At 41.0% G+C, this 18,758-nt stretch overlaps 2 protein-coding genes across 3 annotated transcripts; one reads left to right on the top strand and one right to left on the bottom strand.

Moving 5' to 3' along the window:
- Positions 1-5,506: 5,506 nt before the first annotated feature.
- Positions 5,507-9,942, top strand: plin2 (perilipin 2). 2 transcript variants are annotated; one of them, XM_061710035.1, is made up of 8 exons: positions 5,507-5,548; positions 5,753-5,808; positions 6,752-6,947; positions 7,232-7,314; positions 7,474-7,759; positions 8,675-8,850; positions 9,001-9,114; positions 9,218-9,942. In XM_061710035.1, the coding sequence occupies exons 2-8, from the start codon at positions 5,779-5,781 to the stop codon at positions 9,671-9,673; spliced, it is 1,341 nt and encodes a 446-aa protein (XP_061566019.1). In that variant the 5' UTR covers positions 5,507-5,548; positions 5,753-5,778; the 3' UTR covers positions 9,674-9,942. The 2 variants fall into 2 exon arrangements, with proteins under 2 accessions (XP_061566019.1, XP_061566020.1); XM_061710036.1 differs by having other exon boundaries at positions 5,530-5,548; positions 5,756-5,808.
- A 215-nt stretch (positions 9,943-10,157) lies between these two features.
- Positions 10,158-18,079, bottom strand: cdca9 (cell division cycle associated 9). Its single transcript, XM_061710191.1, has 10 exons — positions 17,968-18,079; positions 17,740-17,871; positions 17,618-17,658; positions 17,482-17,524; positions 17,279-17,343; positions 10,848-10,909; positions 10,663-10,758; positions 10,502-10,583; positions 10,315-10,401; positions 10,158-10,242 (listed from the first exon to the last, which is right to left on the bottom strand). Exons 1-10 carry the CDS (start codon positions 18,077-18,079, stop codon positions 10,198-10,200), a joined length of 765 nt encoding a protein of 254 aa, XP_061566175.1. The 3' UTR covers positions 10,158-10,197.
- Positions 18,080-18,758: the final 679 nt, after the last annotated feature.

Below are 18,758 nucleotides of genomic sequence, written 5' to 3'. Positions count from 1 at the left end.
TAATTGTCTCAACACATTTTTATACTAAATTAATATAAACACATCTTAACAATTTAAGGTTCAGGTTCAGGTTCTCATATGCATGTGGAGGTGCTCATTGATGAGCCTGAAACGATATTTAGTTTTAATTATGTTCACTGTGGAGAAAGCTGCTTCACAGCTGTATGTGGACCCAAACATGGGTGTTTTAAGATGCTCAGCTTATTTTTCTGTGACTTCAGTTCAGACTTGAGTGGATATGTTTGATGAAAAACTTTGTGTTTTGTTTCAGTGGCGTTTCACTTTCGCACTTTGAACGCCACGGTCTCTGAACGTATGAGACACTGGTTTTGTCCCAGTGGGAAGACTGAACAGGATGAATTTGTCCATTCCGGGTTGCATATTTAAAAATACAGCGAGGACAAAACTTAGTTTGATTTTACTTTAAGTTATTTACATTAATAAGTTGTCAGGACTCAGTGTGTCGGGTTCATCCGAGCCATATCAGCTGCGACGGGCACAGCCCGCACCGCAGCTCTCTGGTCGCGCTGCAGCAATTACTTTCTGATGCTTTTTCGAAAGCCCGAACAGTCCAGTCCAGCAGACACGACAGCCCACGCATCTACATCTACCATCCTTCAGCAGTAACGACGGAGCCCACCGCCCGAGCGGCAGCCTCAGCCGACCTCCCCGGCCGCGGGGACGCGCCGGGATAAATGAGCACGCCGTGCTCGCTCGCTCTGGGCGCAGACCCAATTAATCGATCCCTAATCCTGGCGGATCTAAACCTACTCTGTGCAAAATGAAGGATTTTCTCTGTAAAGACACACCATTTCTCTTACTATTACACGTACAGCTAGCTGAGTGTCTTCTTCTCCTCATTTGGTTGGGAGTTGCTATGCAGTCCCGCGGCCCTCGCGGCCCACACGTACAAAACTGAATTTTTTTTGGCGGCCCACTAGATGGCGCTCGCGGCCCAAGTGTGGGCCGCGGCCCTATGGTTAAGAATCACTGGTTTATACCACTGAGTTCAGACCAGGTGCTTTTATTTTGAAAATGAACATGAGGTCATCTGAGGACAGTGTCCCAGATCAGGGCCTTTTGAGTTGTATAATTTTCACCTGGAAGGACAGAAACCTGTGCACGCAGCCTGCAGTTCCTCCTTCAGCAAGAATGCAGCACTCTTTAGCTGAGCTGCAAACTGAATGTCCTCATTGTATCATATAGAAAGTAAGAGGACTTTTCATGACAGCCCCAACATCCTTTCACTGGCCCACCTGCTCCTCGGGGTCTGGAGGACGAGCCGGGACAGAACTGGTCTCCTTTATCGCTCCAACCAGCTTAGCTTTGTCTTTCTGCCACCACTCCAGCAGACCAGAGAACGATGCTGATGCAACCACAGCGCCGTCAGAGCTGTTCTGCTCACCATAAATGACCTCAGTCTCAGCACATGGAGAAGAGTTTTGATTCTTCTTGCAGAGAAGACGGGTTTTGTCTGACCAGTCCAGTTCAAGGCAGAGTGTCATGTGGTTTCTAAGATGCATTAGGTAACAAAACAGTACATATTTTACAAAACAAATAAAAGTAAGTAAGGAGAAGAGAAGTTTAGGTAGCTCTCATTAGAAAGCATCTAAGGGCTCCTTCAACCAGCTGGTTCATATCCTGAAACTTAAACAAAAAGTGCTTTTCTCAAGTTCTGTAAGGAGGCAAGAGAGTTTTTTTTAAGTCAGAACTGCAATTAGAAAAAGAAATTGATGAACACAAACAATACTGTCAAGTTTAAAACAGATGGATATAATTGCTATGAAGTTAAATCCAGAGGTGGGTAGTAACGAGTTACATTTACTCCGTTACATTTACTTGAGTAAGTTTTGGGACGTTTTGTACTTTTAGGAGTAGTTTTGAATCACTATACTTTTTACTTTTACTTTAGTAGATTTGTGAAGAAGAAACTGTTACTCTTACTCCGCTACATTAGGCTACGTTGAGCTCGTTACTTTTCTTTTATCCCTTTTATCCGCGTACCCGTCAATCTCATGACATCACTGAGTGATTCTTTGGGAAAAATGTTTGTTTTTGCATGTTTTGTCACATTTACACAGACTCAAACACGCACAGAGTTTCTATGAGTTCATGGGCTTGTTCTAGTTCTGCCTGCGGAGCCTGGTTAAAAAAGAAAAGTACAAAGGCTTGAAATTTTGTGCTACTTGTGCTTAATTTATTTTTTTATTCTGTTATTTTATTTATTGTATTATTTTTTAAAGTACTTGAATTTACTTTAAGCTTATTTTAATTTAAGCTATTTTTTATTCATTTTAATTTATTTTATTTATTTAATTTGCCTGAAGATAATTATTTTGTACTTTTGTCTGTTTGAATGGTTGTGTTAAAAAAATAAATCAGACGTTACTCAGTACTTGAGTAGTTTTTTCACCAAGTACTTTTTTACTTTTACTCAAGTAATTATTTGGATGACTACTTTTTACTTCTACTTGAGTCATATTATTGTGAAGTAACAGTACTTTTACTTGAGTACAATTTTTGGCTACTCTACCCAGCTGTGGGTAAATCAAACTAAATCACGATTTTTGGAGCTAAAATAGTGAATATGTTCATAGGAAGACCACCTCTCCGAATACTTAGCACAGGAATGGGCTAGAACAAGAAATATTTAACTGGTTCTGGCATTTAAAAGAAAAAAAGAAAAGAAAAAGATCTTATTAACCAACACAACACACTTTATTGTCCCCTGAAAGATGTTTGTCTCGGACTGGTGCCGAGCAGACAAAGGCCTGCGAGGTTACAGCATAGAGAAAACAATGCACGTTGCATAATGTCTTTGCTGAAAAACAAGCAGGATTGGATCCAAACTTTTGCTTCATTTTGTTCCTTTTCTTGTCATTTTGTGATTTTTAGGAGAAAAAGAAACTATAAAATGTGCTTTTGATACCAAAGAAATGTGTCTTTTCTCTCTCTTTAAGTAAACCCACAAGAACTTCTTGATGAATGAATAGAAAGAATTGGATCATTTTTCTTCTTTGTATCTTAATCCATCAGTTTCTGAATGAGACAAACTTTAAAACGCTCCAGACGGTGTTCTGGCGTGAGACTTTTCCAGCTTTATAACACTTGCAGCGCATGTCATCCCACAAATCTGCGTTCATTTTACAAAACTTTACATCACAAAGTCATTTTACCGCCTTTAAGCAGTTCAGGTTACACAGCAAAACTTTGACTTACTTTGAACCTCTGATGTCCAAACAGAAATAGTCCAGATTTCATCACGTCACCCTGGTGAGTCATTATCTTGTGATCTTTGATCAGCCGGTTGATCTTTGATTCACCCAACGGCTGATCGAGGTAATCAAAAGGACTGACGAGTGCAATAAAACATTATCTGATCAATGTCCAGTACAACGTGGCGTCTGAGTATGTCTTAGAGCTGACCTAATTACTTATAAAGTAAATCAGTACCAAGTAAAAAGCTGGTTCTGCCAACATTTCCACATGGAGTCAATCTAAATTAAATAAATGCTGATGAATGGAGTTCATCGACAGCATCCAGGATGCCAGCGTGTTCGCCAGCTGGGGAGTCTGGACTAAGCTCATGTTCCCCCCCACCTCGCCTCCAAACGCAGGGGATCCAAAAAAGCTGTGTTAACGCTTAAGTTACTTTTTAGAAAATACCTATAAAATTAGAAATGAGCACTGACACGTAGAAAAACACTGAAAAGCTCTTCAGCTGGAACCAGAGCCACATATCTGGGAAACCAAGCACTCTTCTTGTGCTGGTAAAGCTCTGCACTGATTAAACCATTAAATCTTGTCTCTAAATAAAAAATCCCTTTAAGGTTTTGCACCAATCTGCGTGCACTGTGTGATATATGTGATCAATATCGTCTTTTATATGTAAGAATTTATGTAAGATTCAGGGGTAGGACTCAATAAGTGGCTACTTCATTCCTACTCAGTTTCGAGCATGTTGGTGGATCCGTAAGGTCTGCCCAAGTGCTGTACACACACATATATGTATATATATATATACTGTATATACATATTTGTATTCTGTTTTTTACTTTTTTGTACTCTTTTTTGCATGTTCGAAATAAAATCTTCAAATCAAAATCAAATCAAATATTTCCCCTGATATGGCAAACCAAAGTTCCCAGTTCAACTTAAACCTCCATAAGCTTGTTATAGCTTCTAAAATGTCATTTTTCCTGTAAATTTTATAGGCCATGAATTTATCAAACTGACTCACATGGGCCCAAAGCTGGCGAACGCTGATTTAAAATCATTTCAGGCAGTAAACTGTTGCAATGAAGAATTTGAATGTTTTCTTATACTCAGGTTTTGGTGTCTCGGTCCCCGTTGGATCAATCCTCACTTTTGAAACATTGATATTGGGGGCGATGGACATAATTTAACCTCTCTATAAAATCAGAGCTTATAATTTGGAAGTTGGCAAGGAGGTGAGGTTTGAAGAGCAGCTGCAAGCTTGGAAAGCATGTAAGATACTTATAAAACATATGTATGAATGGAATGAACTTGTTAGAATAAACCACACAGAGGATAAAAGTCATGCTTGAGATGTCTACCTGCGTCAGCTCCCGAGGGTCACCTGATGAACTGGCATCATTTTCTGAAATAACGTGAACTTTAAGTTAATATAATTCTACATTAAATGGAAGTTTACAGTGTCCATAGAGAAAGAAGTGCACTACACAATTGGCTGGGATGTGTTTTACCACTAAGGTATTCATTTTTAATGTCATGAATTGGACTTGCAGCTTATTACACATTATTTAACAAGTCTAGAAGCTCTCATTCCTTTTCTTGTCCCAGTTAATCGCCAGATAGTCTTATATAATATTGATTTCATACTTTAACCTCCACAAAAATAGTTTCTCCTTCATCCAAAGTCGTACAGTGCTTCTAATGACTTCTAGGCACTTTATATACAATATACAGCACTGTTTCTCTGCCGTTACAAATGAATGAGCATATTTAGGGCTCTTTTCCCTGAAAGGACTTGCTATGAATAGACACTTGTGGTTGAAGACTGACATTTTGTACTGGACCCCTTTGGTATTTTGACCAAAGCATGCCACAGACATTTCATTAAGACCTTGGTAAATTATGTCAACTTGTAAAAACAAAAGAGGGTATTTTAGCTGAGTTACTAAAGTCAGGAAACAGGAAATTACTTAAATGCATAAGGAAGGTGGCAATATATCTGAAATGTACTCATATAGACTAATATCTAAGTTAATTTTCCTCCACTAGTGGAAACTAAATTGTCATTTTGGTGTGTAAACTATAGTCCCAAGCTTGAAATTAGATTTAAATCTTAATTATCTTGTCATAAACATTAACAGAACAGCTTATTCAACTAATAAAATGGCATGAAATCAGTTAAACTTTCCCCCTTTTACCTTTGACCAAGTAACGTCACTTTCGCATACGTCACTGCGCGGCTGTAAATCTCGCGATAGTTATGAAGTATAAATAAAGCCGCTGTCGCCTCAGATCAGCTCATGTTCAACTGGATCCACTTGATATTCAACAGGTAAGCTTTTAATTCTGTATATATATACTTTTCAAAGTGAAAACAAAGCCGTAGGAGTCGGTTGAACTACTTTAATGAACGTGCTTTCAGTTGTATTAAATTATAAAAACGGTTTGCTGCGTGACGGAAGTCAGTTTTATACATTTCATAAAAAAAAAAAAGTAAAGTGTTGAGCCTGAACAGGTGTATATGCTTTTATCTCAGCAGATATAGATCTATTTTGAGCAGAAATGGCAGCGACTGAAGCTATCCCAAATCAGGTGAGTTCATTGATAAGAGTTTGAGCGTTTTTGACAGATGTTGATGTGATGTATGTGAGCAGCAGGTGGCGCTTCATCCTTTCAAACTGACTTTTAACTGAGTTATTAACAGAGGTGTCAAAAGTATTCACATTCATTACTCAGGTAGGTTGAAGTATAGATACTAGAGTTTAAAAATACTCCTGTAGAAAGTTGTAGTATCGACTCAAGTTTTTTACTCAAGTTACTCAAGTATAAAAGTACTGGTTTCAAAACGACTTAAAGTATAAAAGTAAAAGTAATGTAAGGGGGAAAAAGCCATTAAGGACAAAAGCCATTGAAAATGAATGCATCTTAGTATAATGCAAATATATTAAAGAACCATATATGTGTACTATTGAGCATTAACATGTGTTTCAGAGAGCAGGAGATATGATGACTAGTTGCCTATAAGTATTGTAATGGTGCAAAAAGTCAAACTTCAGAGGCATGTTATCATTTATCCTAACCTTTATTGGAATGTACATCCAAGTTTAGTTGCAGGAATCTGAGGGAACGGATGTAAGAACAAAACTGGACAAGAACATCTGAAACAACCACAACCAAATTCACTCTATCCGGATGGAGCAATTTAACTGGATAGTGTTTTTTTTTTAAAGGCCCAAATGAAATAGAGTAACGAGGCTGTTTTTAAAATGTAAGGAGTAAAAAGTACAGATAATTGCGTGAAAATGTAAGGAGTAAAAGTAAAAAGTCGTTTGAAAAATAATAACTCCAGTGAAGTATAGATAACCAAAATTTCTACTAAAGTAAGGTAACGAAGTATTTGTACTTTGTTACTTGACACCTCTGGTTATTAACACCTCAAATAGTTAAAAAGAGCAGCCATTGAAGTAATATTGCATTCAAAGATATGTTTTAAATAAGAGCCTAGTTAAGCAGTTTTGCTTGCATCTGTGTGCAGAGTGTGGTGGAGAGGGTGAGCAGCCTTCCTCTGGTGAGCTCCACCTACAGCCTGGTCTTCAGCGCCTACTCCAACACCAAGGACAACCACCCCTACATCAGGACCATGTGTGAGGCTGCGGAGCAAGGGGTCCGCACCATCACCTCTGTGGCCGTCACCACCGCCTCCCCCATCATCGGGAAGCTGGAGCCTCAGAGTAAGAGCCGTGTTCGTGCTGCACTTCATGCAACTTCCTTCACTCCTCCGTCAGTGATGTGTCAAAAAGATTACAGGATGTCACAATAAAACTCTGCAATAAACCGATGTGTAACCGCCAGCAGTTACTCAGCTCGACCTTTCACCTAGTCACTTAAAGTTGGTTGTAAAACTACAATACCTGAGCAGTTTAGTTGTGTTTGGCTGGATTTTCTCAATGTCTCAGTTTTAAATTTTGTTGCAGCTGGATTTTGCCTAATTTTCTGTATTTTATTCCTCGTACAGTTGCCATTGCCAATGACCTCGCCTGTAAAGGTTTGGACAGGATTGAGAAAACCTTGCCAATTCTTCACCAGCCTTCTGAGAAGGTAATGATCCAAAGCTTGATTGTGTAACGGCGTCGCAGACTAATCTCCGCTGGCATCATTCACGACCCGTGTACTGCCTTTTGCAACTGCTGGTTTCTCCCCAACATTGCTCACTCGTTCTTGCCGTAATCACTCAAACAATTATCTGTCCCTGGCCAGATTGTTTCCAGCGCCAAGGATGTTGTAATCGGTGCGAAAGATGTTGTGACGGGCAGGATGTCCGGGGCCAAGGACACCGTGTCTGATACCCTGAGCAGCGTGGTGGAGAAGACCCGGGGCGCCGTGCAGGACGGGATGGAGAAGACCAAGGCTGTTGTCAGCGGGAGTGTGAGCACGGTGCTTGAAAGCAAAGTGGTGCAGCTGGTCAGCAGCGGCGTGGACTCGGCCCTCAGCACATCCGAGGACCTGGTGGAGCAATATTTGCCTGTGACTGAGGATGAAAAGGGTAAGAGGGCACAAAAGCGAGAAAACGGAGATAGAATATTTTGGCTTTCAAAGTAAAAGTAAAAGTGCAGAAAAAACATTTTCTTTATTTCCTAATAAATACATATTAACTACAAAACCATGAAAATATATAGGTTTATTGGTTCAATAAAAGACAATAAGAGAGGGCTAATGGGCTTATGCTTGATTGTACCAAGCTGCACCAATGGTCAGTTATTAACAGACAGCTGGAGGTTGTTAATGACGGATTTGATCCAACCTCCGGGCCAAGCCTCTGAGAACGGGACTTATCAGATTATGGATTTCTAGAACGTACATTTGCAGAAAGTCTCTGTTTTTAGCAGTTTAAACAAAGAGTCCTTCTTTGAGCCTGAACAGTGTGCAGAACCATATCACATTCCTGTACACCATGTTGGTTTAATTTGCTTTTATGGTTGTTTTTTTTTTAAAGTAACGATATTCTTAGGCTTTCGAGCCTCCAGCTACTTTCTCATGCTTAGCTGATCTCAGTTAATTTGCAAAAAATTTCCCTTTAAAAGCCAAATCAGCTGCAGTTTTTATTTCCTAAACACAACTCATAACCAAAAGGATGATGTTTCACTGCACAGCACGGCACAATGACACACAGTCTTCCAGCCAACAGCCTAAACATTACAACAAATCACCTTAATAGTGCTGTAATACTGTGAAAACCTGCACACTTGTGTTTGGTCATTAGAGTATAAACTTGCAGGATGGGGAGATAGTGGTGTAGCCGTAAGACATTATGGTGATGCGAGGAGGAGAGGTAATGGGTAGCAGAGGACATCTGGACTCTGTTCCAGCGATGGCTATTGGGATGAAACTGTTTTTGTAACATTTGCGCACTTGCCCTAATTTCTAACGGGACATTTTGTCTTTTGCTGACTTGTGACAGAGCTGGAGGCCGAAGTCGTGAGTGACTTTGAAAATCAGCAAAGCTACTACGTCCGTCTGGGTTCCCTCTCGTCAAAGCTGAGAAAACGGGCGTACACCAGAGCCGTGGCCAGAATACAAGATGGCAAGAAGCGCAGCATGGGATTCATCTCCGAGCTGCACTCCACCGTCGACCTGGTGCGTCTCATAATCAACTTTAGACACTTTAGGATGAAGAGTTGTCATTTACTCACTTTGACTGTAAAATGCCAAGAATTGACCTGAAATCTGCCTAAAAGTGGCACATCTAATGAACAAAAAAAAAAATGGTCCATTTGTTTTTCCTAGATTGAATATGGAAGAAAGATCAACAACGCCAACCAGATGGTGAACAACAAGCTGAATACTCTGGTGTCGTGGAAGTCCAGTGCTCCGGTGCAGGAGAACGGCCACCAGGCAGAGGTAAACAAGAGATACAATTTGCATATCCATCTCGTCTTGCATGCATTTCCTTTTTGCAGCTAATGTGTCACTTTTAATCCCCCTTTTTTTTTTTCAAATCTAGGTAATAGAGTCTCGCACTCTGGCCATTGCACGTTCCCTCACCCAGCAGCTCCAGACCACCTGCCTGGTCCTCGTCTCTGGCCTGCAGGGCCTCCCCAACCACATCCAGCAGGAGGCGCTCTCCCTCAGCCACTCCGCCGCACAGGTCTACACCAGTTTCAGCAAAGCCAACGCGCTGGGAGACCTGCCAGACACGGTGCTGATCAGCACCAAGGTCCAGATGGGCAAGATGAAGGACTCCTTGGACCACGTCATGGATTACCTGGTCAACAACACGCCGCTCAACTGGTTGGTGGGTCCCTTCTACCCGCGGATGTCCTCCGACGCCAGAAGCACGCAGCAGGAGTCGCCGAGCTCCCCGCCTACCCGGCCGTGCACAGAGGAGCCCGCGGGAGTGGAGATGGAGTCGCTACATCTCCAGCAGCAGTCTACTACAGATTTGCACTTTCAGTCTTAGAAAAAATGTGAAGTGACGGCTTTATATGTCAAGATGTTATAAAACATGTTTTATTAATGTTGAAATCTTTGATTTAGAAGTGGGCGAACTCTTACTCTGGCTGTTATTACATGGACAACAAATGACTTTTCAGCTCTGCATGGTTTTATAATCAGTATATTGACCAGCTCATGTGACAAAGTTCAGTTGGACTGCAGATTTGTTGTGACCAAGTTTTTCCATCGAACATGATGGAAAAACATCCCATTAAATCATTTCTTAAGTCTTAAGATGTGTTCAATATTGATTGAGTTGGGGAACTAAAAGTCTGGTTGTTGTCTCTCTAAAAAAAAATATATATATATATAAAAATTGAAAGCTGCCTGGCTCCGTCACTGCCACTAATATTAAAGACTTGACAGATTTGGTATAATGCAAATTAGCTTTATTAAATCTTTTTTTTAAAATAAGTTACTTTTCTTAAAACATGCAAAATCCTACAGGAGGAACATTCAGGCCACGGTGGAGACTCGGGACATCTTGGCTCATCGCTCAGAGCGACTTCGCCGTGAAAGATACTCCATCAGACTCTGAAAATCCAAAATCCAGTTTCAAAGCCTTTGTATCGATAAAGAAACAGAATGATTGTAGCGTCCCGTTACCGTAAGCTTCTGGATCTGACACCACGCAACGTCATCCAGCAAGTCCAAGTTAATTTCATCCTTGGTGTCTTCAGAAAAACTAACCATCTACAAAAAGAGCAATATTTCAATTAAAACTGGCTACTGAACGATACGTGGCTGCACATCTGCAAGCAGCCTGGATGTAAGCAGGGGGAACAGCGCGTACCTCCCCCCGTGCTGTTGTCACGGTGATGTGTGCAGCAGATCCCGGCACCGAACAGTGCAGATCCCCAGCCGACACGACAGATCTGTGAAAACATGAGCCTCCAAGTCATCCAACACCTCCGATCATCTTTTATTTCATCTTTCGCTGTGACAAAAACAGACCTGAGTTTCCGTTTCCTCTGGGTTGATCCAGTTTGGTCAGTGGTCTTGCGACTTGCCAAGCGGCTTTGACTTCTTTTAACCGTTGTTGAGGCAACCCTGTGGTTTAAGGTGGGTGGGTGAGGGGGGGGGGGTCAGACCAGGCATATTTGTCATTTTGTCCACTTCACTTAAATTTCTCATCTTACGCAAGACTTCCAGTGCTGTTGCTGCCGACTAATGTCCTGGTCCCTTTTGTCACCCTTCCTACCTATAAATAGACGAGAAACATTTTCAGAGCCCTGCAGTCATCCTGGCGTTATCTGACAATTTTTCTTTACATTTTTTTACTCGCTTCTGCCCCATTGCGAATGCCTTGGTACATTATGTACCGATAGAAATTGCTGTGAATGGGAGGACTACCAGGCATACTGTATAAAAGAACTAGAAAAAGCCCCCTGTGATGTCATTCATAGGTCTTCTGAAGAGTACTTTTGAAGGCTCTTTCTGATCTTCCTCGCCAGCACCATGGGAGGAGGTGAAACGGCCTAACCTTGGCAAAACCAAAAATTGACAAATGGGCCGGGTTAGCAACCTAAGTTCTGGGTTGAAGAAGCTCATTCAGAACTAGGATCCGTTGCAGTTTCTCAACCGACCGCTAGAGGCTGGCACCAGATGTGAGTCCATCCCCATTGACTCCCATGTTACAATGTACAACTTTAGAGCAGAAATAAACACTTACAGCTTTGTCCAAAAACAAACAAAAATAATGTTTTGGTCTCAATCATTTGATTTCCCAACCATGACAACTGAACGGGTTGAATTTTTTGAATCACATCAGGAGAATTTATATAAAAGCAATCAACTTATTTCTAATACAATTGGTTGACAGCTAGCCTTTACAAACATCGTCATCTGTAAATTAATCATGCTACCACACTTTGAAGCAACCAGTCATTAGTATTAACCCATTTTTGACGTCACCACCAAGATATCTCAGCAGAGATCCACTGAGGGAGCAAAAGCAAGCATCCTCCGGTTAGTCCTGCCTAATGACCATTAACCGGGCGCCGAGAGAGCAGCTTTAAAAGGTATTGTGACATGAAAAACACATTTTTCTTGATTTTTTGTGTTTTGTTGGGTGTCTTGACATCAATTACACCCAAAAAAAACCGAACTTTTAACATTCAGTGTATTGTGTGCTTTCTGGGATTTTCCGCATAATTATGCAAAAACGGCGCATCTGGGGCGGGGCAATGATTGACAGGAAAGGGGGAAAAGGACGCGTTTTTCACAGGCAAAAAACACCGTCATAAAAGAAGCCAGGCATGGAGTACTGGAGTGAAGTTTTTCTTGTTATACCCTTTTAGACACATTTGAGGGATATTGGCCAAGACTTTTAATAGTGTTAAAAGCATGTTAAAAATTATGTCACAATACCTGATGCTCGCCAGGCTTTACTCCCCTGATCCCCTCGTTCTACACTCAACAGCACAACAAGCCATATCATCCTTTAAAAGCAAAAACTATGTGCGGATTAATACTGAAATATCGATACCAGATCTGTATGCTCTAAATCGATTCTCAAATGAAAATAGATATTTTAGTCATTTGTGGTAATGTATATCATTTTTTTTTTTAAAGTCTGTTTATTAAATTTTTCAGAGATTTTTACAATTGAAAAAGTGAAAAATACAAGTCATATGTCAACGATAAAAGAGAAACGTTCAGGAGTGGTTATAGTAGTGGTATTCAAACAGATTAAAATAAAGAAAAGCAAAAGAAAGAAACACACCTAACATACATACACGTTAGACCACAATCAGACCAGGACAGAGACAAAGACAAAGACACGCTCACTAAGACAAAGACAAAGACAGAGACAAAGACGAAGACAAGGACAAAACTGAAGACAGAGACAAAAACATAGACAACTGGCTGGAGGGAGCATGTACCCGCCTAGGTCAGACGGACGGCACCAGGAGCGGACGCAGCCCACAATTGTACAAGTCAAATCATATAACAGCCGAGCCAGCGGAGAAGAGTAGAGAGATAAACTATTTCAACCCTGCGATCATAGAAAGTAAAGGGGCCCATATTTTCTCGAACTGTGGCACCCTGTCGGAGAGAACAAATCTGATACTTTCTAGATGAATAACATTCCCTAGCTCCTTTATCCACATTTCAACAGTGGGAGGGCTCTCCGATTTCCAGAACTGGAGTATTAACTTCCTGGCCACTAGAGTAGCAAGCTTAACTGCCTGGCGTTCAAACTTGTTCCGTGCCCAGCCCCGTTCCACAACGCCAAACAGCGCCGCCAGCGGTTCAGGGGGAAAATCTCTCCGAAATGCTTTAGACATGAAATCAAAAATGCCACTCCAGAAGGCTTGTAATTTACGACAGTGAATAAATAAGTGAGCCAAAGTGCCTTCCTCAGTGATACACTTGCAGCACATAGGAGAACCATTGTGAATTTTATGCAATTTAACCGGAGAGAAGTGTAGCCTGTGGATTATTTTAAATTGGATTAAAGAATGCCTGATGTTAATGGAACTCCTATGAACATTGTCAATGCATTCTTCCCACATATCTTCCGGAATGTCTACACCTAAGTCTGCTTGCCACAGCTGCTGGAGGTGAGATGATGATGGGCTAGAGATATTCTGCAGGGTATCATAAACTCGGGAGACCGCACCCTCACTAAAGGGTAGGATATCCATAAGGCAGTCTAAAACAGGATGAAGTGTTTTCTGTTCAAAATTATCAAGATGGGATCTAAAAAAGTCCCTGATCTGAAAGAACCTGAAATGATGCGTGATCGGCAGCTGGTACATTTCACTAAGCTGTTGAAAGGAAACAAACTGATCCTTGATATAAAAATTATCTAACGAGTCGATGCCCTTGTCTCTCCATGTTCTGAACACAGAGTCAGTCAAACCCGGTTTAAAGGCGTGGTTGCCGCATATGGGCGTGTGTAAATACATTTTAGGGGCTTTCACAAATGAAAGTAATTGAGACCAAACCTTCAAGGAGTTTTGGATGATCGGGTTACAATTAAATACTGTTTTGTTAAATTTGACGGGGGCGTTTAACAATGCAGGAAGACTAGTGTTTACGCATGATAGGTGTTCCAACCGCAGCCAAGAAGGCATATTCTCTATGCTATTGCCGACATAACAGTCATACCAGTGAGCCAGAAAGTTCCAGTGAGCCGCAAAGTAATATTGTCTAAAATGAGGGAGGCCAAAGCCCCCTTCATCCTTACGCTTGATAAGATGCGACATCTTTATTCTTGGAGCTTTATCGAACCAGATGAAGGCAGAGATCACAGAGTCCAAATTCTTAAAGTAGTATTGCGGAATACTCACTGGGAGTGACTGAAAAATATACAGGAATCTTGGTAATGTAACCATTTTGATTGCGTTTATGCGCCCTGCCATGGAAATGGGCAAAGTTTTCCAAAATTCAATATTGCTTTTCAGTTGCTTCATCTTGTCCGCCCAGTTTAGCTTCAGCAGCTGATCTAGTTTAGACGTCACTATAATACCCAAACTTTTAAATTTGTGCAACACTATTTTGAAGGGAGTGGACTCCAAGTGAGACATGTCTACGACCTCAGATAAAGGCATCAATTCGCTCTTGGACCAGTTGATACGGTAACCGGAGAAGGCACCAAACTCATTAATGAGGTTCAGTAAGGGTGGAATGGAGGTTTTTGGGTCGGAAATATATAGAACCACGTCGTCAGCGTACGCTGATATTTTGTGTACAGTGCCATTTTGCACTATTGGACGTATAGCCTCGCTAGAACGTATGCGGGAGGCCAGGGGTTCCAGCGCAAGAGCGAAAATGTATGGAGATATCGGGTCCCCCTGCCTAGTCCCCCGAAATAGTCTGAAGGGGGCCGATTCGGTTCGATTGGTGACTACTGTAGCCGCTGGTTCCCGATATATAATACGCATCCAGTTAATGAACGCTTCGCCGAAACCAAACCTGGACAAAACAGACAACATATACGGGTGCTCAATTTGATCAAACGCTTTCTCCGCGTCTAACGAAATAACGATTGCATCTTCCGAAGCCTGCATGGGGCTATACATTAAGTTAAAGAGCCTTCTCATATTGAACTGAATATGTCTGTCCGGCATGAAACCAGTCTGGTCCGGATGAATGATTTTGGTAATATGTTCTTTTAGGCGCGACGCCAGTATTTTACTCAAGATCTTAGATTCAACTGGCAGAAGGGAGATAGGTCTGTAAGAGGAGGCTAGCGAAGGATCTCGATCCTTCTTAAGTATAAGTGAAATCCTCCCGAGGTACGCCCCTCTAGGCATAGATCCCTGCTCTCTGGAGTGATTGAACATACGAAGCATTAACGGCGCTAAGGAGCTCTTAAAAGCCTTATAGTATTCGGCTCCAAAGCCGTCCGGGCCAGGAGCCTTATTGTTGGGCGATTGTGCAATAGCCGTTTCGACTTCCCCTATTGTGATATCCGCATCCAAGGCAGCTACAGCTTCTTCATCTAAGGAGGGAAGATCACAGTCATCCAGGAAGTCGTCAATCGTTCCCTGACTGCTCGAAGTCTTTGAGCTATATAGATCTCGATAAAATTCCTCAAAGCATTTATTAATATCCTTCGGTGTGGTTACCAGTCTTCCGCTTTTATTTTTGACTGAACGAATGGACTGAGAGGCTTGTGAATGTTTCAGCAGTCTGGCTAGTAATTTATGTGGTTTATCACCGATTTCGAAGATTTGATGCCTATAATTTAACAGTTGAGAACAGACTTTTTTTGTTAAAATTGTATTAAAGTCATACCGTAGTTTTGTGATTTTACCCAATAATTCGGACGACGGGTTATCTACATATTCTTTATTTAACCGTATTAAGGTGGCTTCAATATCCCTCAGAGAAGCTTCTTGCAATTTTCGTTTGGCGGCCGCATGAGCAATAATATGTCCTCTCATGACAGCTTTACATGACTCCCACAGAACCGAGTCACCAACCTCGCCATTATCATTTGCGTCCAAGAAATGGGAAATGTTACTCGCCATTTCTTTCTGGAAGACTTCGTCTTTAAGGAGAAGAGGATCAAACCGCCAAGACCTATTAGTTCTGTTATCGAGTTCCGCAAAATGTAGATCCAGAGTCACTGGACTGTGATCCGATACTAAAATTGGACGATAAGTGCTGTCCGTAACCGCCGGCAAAAATTTCGAATCAATAAAAAAGTAGTCAATACGGCTTGATGATTTATGTACAGGACTATAAAACGAGTATTCTCTGCCCGTGGGGTTAAGTAAACGCCAGATGTCTACAATATTTGAGCTTTCCAACAAGACTTTTAGTCGGCCACTAGCTTTTGATTGAGGATACGGGAGAGCTGAGCTCCTGTCCAATATTGGGTCCATCAGACAGTTAGCGTCGCCTGCTGTAATGTATATCATTAACAGGAATACGGTGGAAAGTAACTAAACTATTCAGATTTTGTCTAAATGACACGCTGCCGGTAGGAACTACGTTTTTTCCCCATTATCATAGTAATTCTTATTTTTGTTTGTTATTCTCTTATTTATTTTTAATGGTTTCATTATTTTAGTTAGAATCTTTTTTAGTGATGAAAACACCTTCATCAGACATTCTGCCGCTACCTCAGTATACTTCTGACTTTAAAATAAATAGCTAAATAAGTGACTCTGATGTCTTGTAGTATTCATAAGCTATCTAAAAATACACCAATTTTTTTTAGATTTACTGGACACATTAGCTGTATTTGTACAATGTATCGGTATCGAATAGTTATCACCGATACCAGCCTGAATTTTACTCAATATCGGATCGAAAAGGAAAATCGGTGGTATTGAACATCACTATCATAAACTAGTGACTTTATATAATTATTCCCATGATAAATAAAACATATCCCCAGTAGCAGTTACCACGGATGAATTATCTACCAAATACACCAAACCCTTTTTCTGAACCAAACTGTGAATGTTTATTTTCTGCTGTGAATGTGTATTTTCTGCTGCAAAATTGGACATTTGTACAAAAACGACTGACTAACTGTCAGAGTTGCCAACTGCAATTTTCTTTATTTCTCAGGTCCCGTTTACACGTAGCAAAAACTGTGGCGTTTTCATGCGTCTTGGCCGTTCGTTTACATGAAAACAAAGCTCAAAGTCACCAAAAACGATCATTTCTGAAAACTCCGGCCAACATGGAGATTTAAAAAAACTCAGTTTTCACATTTGCTTGTAAACAGAGGGAAACGGACATTTAGGCGACAGAAACGTCACGAGCGCCATGTGTGCAACCTGGGTTAGGGTTAGTTTACAATTTGTTTGGCCACTGTAGTGGCCACTTTATGCTTCTTATTACACTGCCTCCTGTAGGTTTGGCATTCTCATAGCACCCTTTAACAGTGTATTTATGCAGATTCATGTAAATGAAGAGATTTTGAAAATGATCTGATGTAAATTATGGTATTTTTCAAAACGTATAGGGGAAAATATCCCTTTTTGTAAATACCCGGCTATGTGTAAACGTGGCCTCAGTTTGAGAGCAGCAAGCAGGTGCTTTTGAACTGGTGCTAATTAAAGTAAAGTGGGTGGGTTTGGCTGGCCGGGCCACGCCTTACCTTTGGGGTTTTGGTTGAGGATCTCTGAGATGGAGAGATGACTGGAGGAGAATCGGATGATTTTACTTTGAAAATAAGAACAAAAAGTTATAATTTAAGAAAAATTTATGAATATATATATAGGCTATATATATATATATATATATATATATATATATATATATATATATATATATGTTAGAGGAAAATAGGGGAAGAATTACCTCTCTTACTAGGCATTCTTCTATGCATCTCACGGGACTCGCTCTGCAAAAGTGTAAAAATAGTGTTCTTTCTTATCAAAATAAAACAGCGGGGACTGGGGAGACAGATGTGGCCAGATGTGAGCTGTAAACTCACCTTCATGGCTATGGAAACCTCACTTGCTGAAGTGTCTTCCTCTTCAAACAAAAGTACAGAAATAGATCATGTCAGACGTGCAGAAACGCTGGACTTCAAACAGAACCGTGAGGAAGACCCACCGCTCATCACATCCCCCATGAGAGTATTCTGCAGAGGTGGAGGCATCTTCATCATCTCCACTTTGAAAACTTTGTCCACTGTGGACAGATGGTTCTCCATTTTGGCCTCCAACTCGTTCATACGTTGTTGAGCTATAAAATACAAAAAAAAAAAAAAAAAAGGAAGTCAGGAGTGTTTAATTGTAGGCTATCATAAAAAATAATGTTTCACTTCCAGCCAGAACTGACCTTCTTTCTCAAACTGCTGGATGAAGAGAGCCAGGTTGCTCTGTCGCATCTCCCGGCTTAACCGGTCGCTTCCTCGGGCACTTCCTGCGAGTTTCGTCCGCCTCAACGGCATTTTCCCTGGCTTGTTTTTCTCTCGCCGAAAAGCTTAAAAGATCAGGTTCAAGTCTGCTTTTCGTAAGCTGGTGATGATGAGCCTCTCGTCAAACGCACACCTGTTCAACGTGACTGACGTGATTACGTTAGTTAGACCCACGCCGTTCGGCGGAAGGATACAGTTAGACCCGAGTTAGACCAATCAGAAATATTTGCTTGTGAGCTGCCCAAGTTTTCACTTTTGTTTTTGTAAATTAAAATGACAACTGTGATTGCTTTCTTCCTTATCTATTTATCATGTTAATGCCATTCGGTGTGTGGTTTGGGTCACCCTCCAGGAGAACCACCCCTTTCCTTCCAACTTCCACACATGGAGCCCTTGGTTCAGACATTTGGTACAAAGACAGACAACCATTCCAGACGTTTTCCCCCTTTCAACCTTAAGCTCTTATATTGCATCAATAACAAATTCAGATTCAGAAAACGTTATTTATCCCCGAGGGGCAATTGCAAAAACAACTAAGCAGCATGACGTTGAAAGTACAGAATAAATGCAGATAAATAAAGCATGTATCGTATCAAAATATAAAAATATCTAAAAATGTAAGAGTGACTGTAGTGGTATAAAGTGTCAACAGTGTAATCAATGTAAATATATAATGTATAAAATAATAATAAATGGATGGACCGACAGATGG

This window comes from Cololabis saira, chromosome 20, assembly GCF_033807715.1.
Source record: "Cololabis saira isolate AMF1-May2022 chromosome 20, fColSai1.1, whole genome shotgun sequence".
NCBI lineage: Eukaryota > Metazoa > Chordata > Actinopteri > Beloniformes > Belonidae > Cololabis > Cololabis saira.
This window is presented reverse-complemented; position numbering and strand designations above follow the sequence as displayed.

Bases quoted from the DNA above. Each gene is read 5' to 3' on its own strand.
- plin2 (XM_061710035.1), top strand. From the start codon at position 5,779: ATGGCAGCGACTGAAGCTATCCCAAATCAG. The intron at 6,948-7,231 runs GTAAGAGCCGTG...TTCCTCGTACAG, and splicing joins CGGGAAGCTGGAGCCTCAGA to TTGCCATTGCCAATGACCTC. The intron at 7,315-7,473 runs GTAATGATCCAA...GTCCCTGGCCAG, and splicing joins TTCACCAGCCTTCTGAGAAG to ATTGTTTCCAGCGCCAAGGA.
- cdca9 (XM_061710191.1), bottom strand. From the start codon at position 18,079: ATGCCGTTGAGGCGGACGAAACTCGCAGGAAGTGCCCGAGGAAGCGAC. The intron at 17,659-17,739 runs GTGGGTCTTCCT...TTTTGTTTGAAG, and splicing joins CATGGGGGATGTGATGAGCG to AGGAAGACACTTCAGCAAGT. The intron at 17,525-17,617 runs GTGAGTTTACAG...ACACTTTTGCAG, and splicing joins AGGTTTCCATAGCCATGAAG to AGCGAGTCCCGTGAGATGCA.